Below are 13,480 nucleotides of genomic sequence, written 5' to 3'. Positions count from 1 at the left end.
ACAACAAAGAATAACCAATTTCAGCTTAGTGCTTCCCGTCAGCATAGCAGTCAATCAGGTGTCCTTTAACGGAGAGCAGCGGGGTCAGTGCAGCAGCCTGGCAGAAAACACTTGGCCGCTTCTTCACATACCTATCAGCAGCAGATGCGGGGGATCCAGCAGCATAAGCTTGACCTGCCTTGTCTAGCATATAATGTTGCCCTTTAGCAATTGGTTTTGCTTTCTCTAATTCAGCTGGATTTCTTTAAACAGGAAAGAATTTAATCAGTGCTGCTTGACGGTGACATTTTAACTGTGTTTACAATCTGGAGTTGCAAGCGAGAGACTATATGCTGGTTTCCTAACAAGAGAAAAGTAGCCTGATGTTTGTATGGCAGCTCTTAGTTTTATTGATCTAGCATGGGATTTTTTTGCTCAAAATTTTTATGTCTAAAAGACTTTAAATCCATTTGGTGACAGCTACTATCTATTCTAAGGCAAAGGAGGTTAACCCTGATTGTTAGACCCATCAGCTGTAAATTTTGGGATAATAGTAGTGTATGCTAGATTAATTGGGCTTTTTTTCACCCTCCTTAGCTTTGCCCCACTTCCTTCTCTGAAAGGTTATCTTTCTTTTAAAGTTGTAGTTCCTTGTTCTGCTTCATTTGCTTCAAGACTATGCAGTATGCTTTAGCTGGAAAGTGATGATGTGTGATTGTATTCCATATTAAGAAAACATCGATAGGTTTCTATGTGAATAATACACATTATGATAACTCTACTGCTTTTTTGTTAGGAGATTTTCATTAAGAATGATAATCTACTCTAACATATGAACAAGAGCTGATAAAATTAACCTAATGGATTTGCATTAAAATAACTGATAGCTTTTAATTAGACACTATAATTTAAAGCACAACTATTCCACCGTAATCAAGATACGTTGCTATTGGAAGAAATCTTTTTTATGATCTAGTAATCTTGTTGATGGAAAAGCAATATATTATCACTGTTTTGGGTCAAGGGCAAAGGTACTGGAATACTAAACAGTAATAGTATTATTTTACATCAGGTTGGAGAGTGGTTTCATTTCAAACACATCTGGCCAGAAGAAATCCGCCAAGAATCTGTTTCCCTAGAGAAAATGTCATTTTACTATATTGAAGCAATAATTAATTGAATATTTTGTTTTGCTATGTAAAAAGACTGGAATGCATTTTCGGGCTAATCCTTATATTCACTGTATTGCTGTGTTAGCATAATCATCATGTTATGTCGAAATGATACCTTTTCTAAAATACACATAAATTAATGAAATTTTATTGACCTACACTTAAAATCAAGCTGGGCTTTTTGTTTGAGTTCTGGCCATCAGTAGTAACTCTGTGGCACTTTGGTTCAAAATGTGTTGTGCACAAGTAAATAGAAAATGTATTTTCATGTATTTGTTTCACTTCAGAATTGCAAGGCTTTGTATTCTAGCCAAGTATACAATTAAACTTTTTTTGTGTTCCAAATATCCCCCTTCAGTAGCTTAAGAATAAACATTAGAGAGAGAATTTTGATCTTAATTGCACAGGATGGAAATTACAATTTTAGGGTATTTAACAATTTTAGAAGAGCTGTTCTTCAGTATTGTATTTAGAAGTCATAATTTTGCGCTTTTTTTCTTTTAACTTTCTCTGTAGAAAGTGTTTTAGCAATTGTGTAGCTTGTGCATCAACTTTATTCCTAGAGTATGTGCCAGCTTCACAGCTGTCTTCTCCTAATTCCAAAAACCTCTTCTGAAATTAGCTTTTGGCTGCCTCTTCTAACCATATATTCAGAATGAGGAAGTTTTGTTTCAGTGAAATTATCTTTAAATATTCCCTTTTGATTAATTCATTGAGCAAAACAGTATTGTGCCTTTTTGGAACACGAACAGCATAACTAAAAGAAAAAGTGCATTTACTCTTGTCTGCTTTTTCTCAGCTAGTTAAAAAATGGAGACTAATATAGATACATGTGTATTAATATCTCAAACTATAGCTCTCAGTTCCTGAGGACACGGAAGTCAAAATTACTCTGGTTGTAATATTATATATACTAGCATGTGATAAAGTGGAGCATATGCCTCACAATATATATTTGAGAGGTTTATTACTTTGGCCTCTCCTGCATTAATAGATTACTGTGTTCTTTAGTGAAATATAAATGGTAAAATACAAGACTGTGATCCCATATGCTTAAGCAGCTAAGTGTTTTAGGTCCTTGTTTAAGACTTGTTTGGGTCCCATGTGATTATGATACACAGTTGAACTGACAGCAGCATAGACAAAGCAAACACATACCAGTGCTAGTGAGTTGGTTCATGCCACCAGTATGATTTATTTGTATGTACTTGACAATATCAACTTCCAACTTGAAGGGCTGGTAGTATAGAAAGAGTCATCAATACAATATGTTTTCCATTGCCATGGCTAAGTTAAAGAACTTATAATATTTATAAGCCAGAATGATGGTATTTTTCTACTGTAACATTAAGGTAAAGAGCTTTTTCAGAGGTGTAAACTAAACATAGGACCCAACTTCTGAGACAGGTCAGAGTTGGTAGTCTAACTCCTACTGTTTGTCCTTTTTTTCTTAAATCTCTTCAAATTTAATTTCTGGTTTAAGATTTGGGACTGACTGAGCCAGCATTTAAATGAGCTTAGTTCTCATGATCATGTAAATAAATTCAAATTCTGAAGAAAATACAGAGTAACCTTGATGTTTGCAGCGAAAAAAGTATGTAAATGTAGCTTTAATTCCCCCCCAAATTAGAAGTTTAAATTTTATTTCAGATTGCTGTGTTGAAAATGTTGGTGTTCACAGAGTGTTAGTCCATGTGGAAAAAAGAAACATGGAGTTAAGATTTTGAAATAAAGCAAGTGTAATTTCACTTTGGTTTAAAATCGGTTTTCTTCGAGCAACAGAAGAAACCAATTTATATGGTAATGAAAAATTTTAAAATGACATTCAGAATCATATTTTATATTTCCCTCTGTAAAAACTGATCATCAAAAGTATCTAAAATGTTTGCACATAAATTCTAATTAGCTCTACTTACAGCATTTTGGTAAATGAGTGTTTATGGAAGTACTTTGTGTAAAGCCACTATAAATCAATGTCCACATACTTGAAGACTGTGTATTTCCTAGGGTGCTGAAGTCTGTGCTTTTCAAAGAAAAAAATAACACAGTCAGTGCTGATGTTTAGTGTAACTGATTAGTTTTCAGTATATCACTTTAACTGTTAATTTAAAAGCAAATCAAAAAGCTTTGCCACAGCACTGTCCTTCAGGGAATGATATACCTGCTTGGTTAGAAACAATTCTTTTTGCATCGAGAGGCTGGAATAAGTATAAGAAGCTTGGAATGAGGAAAGTTGAATTATACTTCCCTGGTTATCTCAAAAATAATTTGCCTTATCTAAGGTTTCAGAGAAGAAAGGTATTGGCAACTGTAATCTCTGGTTTAGGGCACAGGGAAGATGAGAGAAATTTTCATGTTGAAGAAGGATGGTTTGAAAACTGTAAGCATCTGAAACCAGAGTTTAGACTGCTTATGAACCTGGGTTGTGGTAAAGGCTTGTGCTCTTCAATTTTACCCAGGTACATGGAGTCGAAGGCAAAAATGCATCTTTGGAGAGGGGAGAGTGAGCAAGTTCCTTAAAGCAAAGCTCACCATTAGTGCTGTTGTGGATACAAGTTATTTGTGGTATCAAGTAAAATTGGATTACACAGTGGCAAAAAGTAACTCATCTTTTAATCAGTTGCAGCAACAAGATTAATATATGAAGCAAAGACAGCTTTTAATTTTTTGATGAATCATGTAGCAGTGTATGCTGCCTGCATGCTGCTAATATCTGTGAAAATACTGTAGCTCATCCATCATAGGCATTAATTGCTCCACTCAGTAGCAGTGGAAAGGGAAATGGTATTTGAATTAATAGCCCAAGAAAACCCTTTGAATTTCTCATCTCTGCACTTCATTTCCCCATCTTCTCAGATGAAGTGGTACAGCTGAGGATCAAAGGCGGTGGCGTTTTTCTGTAAGGACAATTGATGGGGATATAGAGAGGCATGGGAGGAGCAACTGACCCACCAACAGCAGCAATGGGACCGTGCCCCAGGCATTGAGGCTGGTTTAAAAAATGTACCTTCACCACGGAGCAAATGTGAAGGAATGCTACTCTGAGCCCTCCATAGAGAACAGGCGGTGGTGGATGGTGGTGATGACACTGGGAAAGGGATGACAGTGGCAAGAAGTTTCCTAGCTTGGAGCAGCAACGTGCTTCCCTTAGAGCAATCGTGAAACAGTAACCCAGAGTGTTTTCCCCCCCTGTCTTGTTTAATCTTCATTTAGGTCATAAACTGTTTGCACAGTAGGCCATTTCTCTCTGCAATGAAATAATTGCCATTTAGGTCTCACCAATAGCAGTACGGTTGGCTGTGTAGGCTGGAGGGAAGCATGTCCCTCCACTGCTCAGCACTGTCACTGCCAGCCTGGTGGGAGGTAACAGGTCGGGCAGGAGGCAGGTCCCTGGCCGCAACACTGGGCTGCAGTGCTTCAGGCTTGCTCTTTTTAACATGTTACACTGTGGTTTCCTGAATGCTTGTTCAAGTGCATCTTCACATGTATAAACGACTCTAGTTTCCAGAGAGCAAATTTCTTGTTATCACTGGCATCTGTTATTTGATGGGCAATTACCTTTGCTTTTGGACATGCAAAAAAATCTCTGCTGCTATTTCTGTGAGAGAAGTACCTATAGGAAATTTCAGAATAAGTCTGTGAACCATTCCCATCATGATAACACTTAACAGTGCAAGATGAAGTAAATCAGACTTTATAGCAGAATTAATATTTTGAGGGAAACCTAGAAGGTGCTTACTGTGTGGGTAGAGGTCAGCCCATAGTCGACATTAACTAAAAAAGACTGAGTTGTTGAGACCTTTTGTGTTTTTTGAAGTGACATTTCCTGTCAGCAAAAATTCTCTTGATTATACCTGTCTCTTTAATGTCAAGAGTCACTATTCATTTTTAATTGACATGTGACAGCTCTTCCAAGGCTGTGCAGTTAGCTTTGTGTGAAGATTTGACTGTATAATTGGATGGCGGGGCTGGATTTGATTTTAAAATAAATCAGAAGAAACACTTGTATACTAAATATGAACTATAATTAATCATATGGTAGTAAACAATTAACTGCAATTAACATGTTGTACAATTAAATATGCTTATTTTGTTTTTTCTTAAAGTAAAAAAATCTAGTATTGCTTTTCCCCTAATTGCTTGGTACAGAATTGCGACATTTGTAGCACATCCTTGATGGATGCATACACTTGAATCTGTTTCTCTTAGACTAAATGTATGTTCCCTAAAATTGATTCTTGACATTATTTATATATACGATATGTGAATATGTTAAACACATGTAAAATTATACCTATATTATATATTTAAGGAAGCGTAGGTATACACTGACTGCTAATGGATGTAAAATCTATTTATAAATAGTGCTGCTCCTGGGGGGAGTGAAGTGATGGATCAGGACAGACTCTGAAAAGCAGGATTCTTTGTAGCCAACATCTGAGAGGTGATGAGCGTGCGGGGGATTTTCAGTGCTAATGCACTGATACTTCTTCATACCTTTCAACCCTTAGGGATCTGTCTTCCACAAAATTCAAATATATGCAGAGAATTTTGAAGCCTCTAGTTGAACGTACCAGTTTGTCTGCCGATGCAGTACGTGGGATGAAAGCAAATGAGGGGCGTACTGGTGTTTAATGTTATGTAGATTTGAAATGACTTATGCAGCACACTGAAAGATGAAACTTTTTGTCTGTTTGGAACATTATTGGTAAAGGGCTATACGTTTACATGTGTAATTGGCTGAATTCCAAATTACAGGCAGAATTTGCTTTGTCTTCCTTTAATTTGTGTGGTTTGGTTCTTCCCTCAGGTTTTCATTTGTTGCAGGATGTAGGCAGAGATTGTGGCAGCTCACAATGAACACAAACAGTTTTAATTTTTTTTCCTGTGCATATTCACTGGGGGTGAGATTTCCTGCCAAGGATGGGTTATAGTTATGGCAGTACTTTTATATGTGTGAGCCCTCAAACTATGAATTAAAAATGCTGTGCCAGGCGGCTTGCAAGGGAGTTTCTTTGGCAGAGACTATATATAAATAAGTGTCTGAAGAGAATTTGTTTTCCTCCATAACTCATAAACGTTTTGGTTTTGTTTTTTCTTTTGTATAAGCCAGGAAACCTTCTCAATTTGGGCAGGGAGGGGGTATACAGCTAAAAAACAAGAAAAAGCGTTGCTCCGTTTACTCTCAGATGTTCCCCTTCCAGACAGGTACTGAGTGGGCTGCCTGGGCAGAAATCTGCCCAGGGTGGGCAGCCAGCAATGCTGTGGGCAGGAGCTGAGGAGGGTGGTTGTACCCCTCTGGCCTGGAAGAAGACAAAACTTCATGCTTGTACCATTGCCCCCATGCTGGAGCTTGTTTCAGGGCAACATCCCTCAGTGTATACAGATAACATAGCTGAAAAAGTAAAAACAGTATAGGCAGGTTAAGGAGTCTTTAGTGGCATGAATCTGAGTCAGTTCAAAATTCACTTATGTTGTCTCCGGGGTGGTTTTCTGGGGAAGGGTTTCCTGTTCCCCAAAACACCTCCTTGGTGCATCTCCTTCCTCGCTCGTGTGCATGGACAGAGAGGCACCTAATGAAGAAACGGAGACAATACCATTTACATGCTAAATGTGGTTCCTCCGGGTCTCCTGTGACTAGAGGTGTGCTCTGAGCAAGCTGAGACTGGTCCCTGCCGCGCGATGATCTCCCGCTGGTACTTTGACGTGGCCGAAGGAAAGTGCGCGCCCTTCTTTTACGGTGGCTGCGGCGGGAACCGGAACAACTTTGACTCGGAGGAGTACTGCATGGCGGTCTGTGGCAGCGTCAGTAAGTGCCCCTCCATCCTCCCTAGCTCCTGTGCTGAGGGTGCAGGCCTGGGCTCACACTAACCCCCAGCCGCGGTCTGTCAAACTCCTCCGCTCACTGCTAGATCCTCCTTAGACTCTCACTAACCCGGCACGGTAGTGGGTGACTTCTTGGTGCTGTAGAGGGGGGTCTGCAAGTAGGTAGCTAAAAGCCTAACACTTCCTGGACGAGGCCTTCGCGCTCACTTCTCTTAATTTTCTGTCAAAGCATACTAATGTTTTCTGTGTCTCTGTGTGTGCACGTACAATGCATGTGCAGGGGAAAAAATGAACTTTAGGAAACCTCAGGTAAGTTTAAAAATAGCTCATAGTTTGTACAGTGTATTGTCACGTATTATTTCTGACTGTTTTTAATCAAAACAATATGAGCTCATCATAATACTAGAATATTTATTTCCAGCTTTGGAAGAACCAATTCTTTTTGTTTGTTTTTAGTTTGACTGAATACTTTGTGTTCGCAACAAAAAGGGGAGAAAGACATTGGATTTTTAGGTTTCCTGAAGGACTGCACTGCACGTGGATATGATTCACCTTCTACTTACTTTGTTTAACATAGCATTTATTTTAATGATCATTTTCTATGAAGAAATGGTGTTCGCACTATGATTTTGGTTTGAGAAGGATGGCTTTCTCCATCACAGGGTATTGAAGCTGATGAATCAGACACTGGATTTATCAGCTAGGTTTTGGTTCGGGAGCCTCTGGTACACTTCCCTCCCACCTGCCTTTGCAGCACGTACTCTTGGGACAGTTTTGGCTGCTGTTTACATCTGATGCATTAAGGAGTACATATCTCACTGCCCTGCCTGGTTACAGGGCATGGAGGAGCGGAACAGAAGCAGCACATCAGGGCTGCTTTCAGTAAAATATTTTCTAAATGGCACCTAGGAACATTTGCAGTAGTAGAAGGCTTAAAAATGCACACAAACACAGGCAGCAAGGTGTATTCTGTGTGTTGTGAAGCAGAAGAGCTGAGCTGTATTTTATTGGACTGGGAGCAAGAGCAGTTGTGTAGGCAGGATTGATGCTCTCGTGCTCCAGCTGCATTTCATCTCATCATCTTTTAGAGTTGTTCGTGGCAAAACTCTATGGAGGGACGTGGAGAAAATCTACGACAAGGTAAGTGAGGAGGATACCTCATGGACAATGATCTGTTTCTGCAACAAAACAAAAAACGTAGTGGAGAATGAGAACAACTGTGTAGTTTGGAGTGAGGTCTATAATAGATTTGCTAAAAGAATGACATTTTGAACCATTCATTTCCTGTGGTAGGCAAGACGTTTCCAGAGATGCAAAACATGGTTTGTCTCTGATTGTGTGCCCTATGATGGGCAAGAAAAACTAGGACTTTGTAATGAGTTAAATTAGGACAATAGTAGAAAAAAAGAGAATTTTAAAAAAGAAATATTTATACAATGAAAAATGCAGGGTATGTGATATTGACAAGCAGTTGATATTGTAGACATGGAAGGAGGAAATAAAAGTAAACTGAAGATAGCTGGCTTATGCAGATTAGAAGCATAGAAAATACACTGCAGTGAGAGAGATGTTGGACAGTAAGCCTAGAAAAGCCACTTGAACATTTAGTTTCAGGTAGCCAAGATGAGGTTTATTCTTTACTGTTATGGCCAACAGAAATTGTAAAGGATGATTACCTTTTTGAGTCACATGTGAGTATCGTGTAAGTGGTGACTGGATGTCAGACAAAATGAGACCATCAAAACTAACAATGGAAAACAGCTGAGAATCTGAACCTTTTGCTCCTTTCCTCTGGAAGTAGTGCCAGTTAGCAAGAGAAGAATGACAGGACTGAGCATGATTTACCTGCACAGAGCTTTGGATACTTCAGGCGTTTGCCTTGGTTGGTATGAGGCAAATGAGAGTCACCTACCTCTGATAGTACACCTCTTGTAACTGTATCTGTTTATTTCCCCAGAAATTACAAAAAAAAATAGGCGGGGCGGGAGGGGGGGTAAGGTGTCCTTCATCCTTACATTTCATATCCAGCAAGGTAGGATTAAATGAAGAATAGCTATTGGCCTTTTGTGCTGAGCATTTTATTTTTATGGTCAGTATAAGAGTTTCTAGAAGCTGCATACACTGTTTTTTGTTGGAAAAAGTCAGCCTTTTCACATACCTGGTGGAAATTAAGAATTATTACTGCCTTTGTCAGCATTAGTAACAAATCTATAATATTTTTGTGAAGTCTGGACAACAGCATAAACAAGGACTTGTAGTAGATCTTGACTCTTGCAAGATTGCAGTTTTGTCACATACCAGTTTTTACAGGTTGCTTTTGGCTCCTGCCCTTCAAGCTGAGACACATGGATGCATTTCTTTGTCCAAATTCTGCAGCAGGACTATGTGCAGACTCAAAGATCTCCAAAGGTTGTGTATCTTGCATACAGAGCTGTAGTTACTCACCCAGCACTTCAAATCTGAGAGTTTTGTTTCTGGCTTTCATAGTGCAGCAAAATTATTACACAGAGGGAAGAGCAATCACATCGCTGAACAGCCTTTGTGAGAATTATTCTTACACAGTAAAACTTGGAGGGGTGAGATTCTGATTTGCCTCTTTGATAATGCAGTGGTGGCTGCCTTTCATATACAGGTTGTAGGTGAAATCATAGCACTGACTGCTTGTAGTAGCAAACTAGCAGAGTTTACTGTATTATACACTGCCAATCAACCTAGTGATCTTTTTGCAGGAAATCGTCTGCTACAAGGGGTGACTTCAGCCATGATCTTAAAAAGAATATTACGGATTGAATGAAACTTGGAAATTAGATTGTCTTCCTTTTTCAAACTTGGTCTTGGCAGCAGAAGTTGTTCAGCTCAAGCTGTTTGGGAGGATAAATGATCTTCTCTTCTAAGACTGGCAATTCTCTTGTAGCATGTGGAAATGAAATAAACAACTTCTAAATTTGCTATATATCATATTCATTAGGATATTCAGATAAGCCCAGGAGTTTCCTCTCTATCTCATTGAAGTTGGCTTTGTGGTTCTTTTTTTTCTTAGGTTCAGTTCAATAAAACAATGCCAAGAGTGTTATAATTTGTATTCTTTCCATAGTTATCTTGGTTTACTTTGGGATTTTCTCTTTAAGGAAAATTGAGTTAGGTTGAGTACTTGAGCTGCTTGGCTTCATTTGCACAACTGATGTTAAGTAAAACTAGAGTTGGTCTTGACTTTTGAAATATACCTCCCAGAGGGCTTTTTCCTGTTTGGTTTTATTTCTTCGGTAGTTTCTAAAACAACATTTGAGTCTATAGGGTATGCTTTCCAAGCTACTTTAAGTATATTTTTCTTCCTTGTATTTTCATGTTATTTCAGTGTGTTCTATACGCTGATCTATACATGTTATTTCTGTTCCTAAAATAACTTTGTTTTCCTCTGGTTTCATCTACTGTTTCAGTATCACCATGCTGTTTCTCCTATTCTTTGTCATTTTGCTGAATAGAAATAGTAATGAAAATAATTAGAAGTGATGAATACAATATGTTTCAGCACTTAAGTGAGATCTTGTCTTTGATACTGATCTAATGTTGCTGAAAGGTGTTTTTTTTAAGCTGGCTGGAGCACAGACCCCGCCCTCACCCCAATCCCACAGAAGGAAAGAAGAAAAAAGGTGAAGAGTTTCCATCTAGGCCACCCCTGTTCTGTTCTCATCCTGTCTTTCCCCACCATCACTCCCGCCCTGTCACCCTTAACTTCATCTTTCCATTTGATCTTTGTGCCTCCCCCCATTTCATGCTTATTTATTTATTCCTTTTCTCTCCAGTGTTCACATTATTGTTTCTCCCTTGTGCCCTATAAAAAAACAGTGAGCCTTTCTTAGGCAGGAGACAAGATGGATGCTAAAAGCAAGTCTTCCCTTTGTCTATCTGTAGCTTGCTTTGCAGGATAAACTAGTTAGATTTTAGAGAGAGTAACATGAGATAGTGGATAGCAGTTGGGTTTCTCTTAAATAGTGGGCAAAGGATCAAAGGATGGGATGTGAGTTTATTTTTCTTGTAATGCATTGAAATTGGACTGAACCAAAACCTGAGGATGTTGTCACAAATGCTCATGCTATGAATACTGGAAGTGTGAATACTGACTACTATCCTGAACACACTGTCCACAGGAAAAAAAAAAAAAAATCCTGTTTTATTCTGCTTCTTTGCTGAAGTCTCTTTGACTTGATCTGAAAAGGTGGGACTGTCCTGTCATGCAAAGCGTTAGACACTCTCCACTACCAACTAATTTGACCAATGCTCTGAGGTCTGACAAAAATGATTTGTCTGTTGGGCAGCAGCTACTACTGTCAAATCTTTTCATTCATCACCCAGCTACGTGGAAATTGATATCCAATTGCCCTAGAAGTAGAAGGCTTTAAGGATCTTGTTACCAATTCCTTCAGCCTGCCAGACCACATACTCACTCTATTGATTTTTTTATAAGCATGTTCAATACTGTCTACAGTTTCTATTCAATATAAGGACTCAAACTTCTACTGTGTGACTGACCATAATGGCTCCTTTGAAGTCATTAGGATCTGTCAGGTGGTTAATTCAGATTTAATGACCTCAGAATGGGTATGTATTGACAAGAATAAGCAGAAGGTGATAAACTGCTGTTATCAAAAGAATGATTTCTCTTATTGTCATACTAAAAAGTAATTTGTGTCAATTTTTTCACTTTCTTAATTGTTGCTTGTTAAACATCCTTAAAATAGGAAATACTTTTTTTTTTTTTAATAAACACTGTTTTGAAGTTATGTTAACTTTCAAGTCTTGACTTGGGGACACAAATAGTTTCAAAGCTGGGAATATTTGTTCTCTTCAATCAACTTCATTTGTCGGCTGTTGCATAGGAGACATCTCTCCCAGCAGCTCCTGCAGCCATGGCGTGGTGCCTTCAGAGCGGAGTGTAATTTGTGATCACGTTTTCATTTGTTCTGCATCTAAAGTGGGAGTGAACTGTACCTTGGTGGCACAGTCAGTTTTTGAAAGCTTTGACATATCACTAAAATGACCTTTTACAAAATAGGGGGTTTTAACATTGTATTGGTTTTCTACTGCTAGCAACAGAGGAAACCAACAGGGTTCAGTGTTGCCTCCTTCCTTGCATAAACCACAAAACCTAGTAGTAAGTTTAAGTGTTAACACACATTGTTTTATTTTTTATTATTTTAGAGCACAATCACGGATTTTTGGATGAATTTAGGTAGAATAGTATTTCTTCTCTAGACTAAATGTTGTAAACTTGCAAAGTTGCTAAATCTTTTTTGATTTTTAAGTGACAGATACTTTATTTCCATTTCTAATGGAAGATAGGAAAAGAAGCACACTAAAATCTACTATTTCATAATATACATGGAATTTCACAGCCTCTTAAATATAGATTAAAATATTGTGCACAAGACTAATACGGAGGATCTACTCTTACTGCTTTTTATATAGGCTAACTTCAGCTTGCCTACAGATTAGTATTCGTCTGTCCCTGATAACTGATGAGATAGGTCTTAATGTATTTCCAGTTCATGCTCTTGAGGGGGGAATTCATGACCTCTTGCATTTTGCAGTGTCCAGTTTAATTTCTCTTCAGAGGTACTGTGAATAACAATCTGTACCTCTTAGCAGCAGCAGCTTATGATACTCCTGTTGTCAGTAATTTCCTTTATCCATTTGTTACTTGTTTGGGATCTTGACATCTCCATAGTTAGCAGCAAGTAAAATGTTTTGACAGCTAAACTTCCATGCCAATTTCCAGAGTGTGTCTAAGGCATTAAAGAACTGCAGTACATTCCTGTAAGCAGAATGATTTGCTGTATTTTTAGTTAGGTAGTACATTTTAATCCTTTGTCTTATTTACTGGGTGATTGCTCATTTTGTCTGTACAACTACAGACTGCTTGAGCTTGAGGTCAGGTAGAAGGCTCAAAGACAAAAAGCAGGCCACATCTAGAGTATGTTCATCTCGACTGAGTTGATACTGCCCTTTCGCTGCTCGTGAGCTTTAGAGGGGGGTTGGCAGGCCTCTGTCTATAAAAGCAGCAGAGCTTGCAAGCTGTGTCCATGCCTGGACTGTGGAACTTTAACTCTTGTTTACAGCCTTGGCAGAAGGCACGTTCAGGAAAATACTTCTATCTTATATTTGTTCACAGCGATCTTATTTGATGTAACAGGTGAAGAATTTAATGGACTTTTTTTCTTCATAAATATTTAAATTCACAGTGACAAATCAGAATGACCTTGAAGCAGAGTATTGCAAAGATGCTTGAGGAAAGTTTGCTTTGGGAACCTTCTCCCAAGCACAGAATGAATCAAAGAACTCTGAAGGGGGTGATCTGAGCAATTAATGGCCGAGAGGAGTGTCAAACGGGTATGAGTAAGGCAAAATGGCATTTGTTGGGACTGATGAAAATGAAGTTGCATTCGTGGAGATGCAACAAAAGCATGATTGCCAAGTTCTAGCTGTGCATGGATAGGAAATGTATC

At 38.5% G+C, this 13,480-nt stretch overlaps 1 protein-coding gene across 2 annotated transcripts in view; it reads left to right on the top strand.

Annotated features, from left to right (window-relative positions):
* Window positions 1-13,480, top strand: part of APP (amyloid beta precursor protein) — a 227,767-nt gene that overhangs the window by 135,050 nt on the left and 79,237 nt on the right. Inside the window, exon 7 of one of the 2 annotated variants that reach the window (XM_074813921.1) lies at window positions 6,793-6,960. The exons of the other annotated variant lie outside the window; for it this stretch is intronic. Coding sequence (XP_074670022.1) covers window positions 6,793-6,960 — 168 coding nt within the window. The remainder of the gene's footprint in view (window positions 1-6,792; window positions 6,961-13,480) is intronic. 2 annotated transcript variants of the gene reach the window in all.

Source organism: Strix aluco, chromosome 2, assembly GCF_031877795.1.
Source record: "Strix aluco isolate bStrAlu1 chromosome 2, bStrAlu1.hap1, whole genome shotgun sequence".
Taxonomy (NCBI): Eukaryota; Metazoa; Chordata; class Aves; order Strigiformes; family Strigidae; genus Strix; species Strix aluco.
The sequence above is the reverse complement of the archived record's forward strand: the minus strand, read 5'-3'. Positions and strand labels throughout refer to the sequence as shown.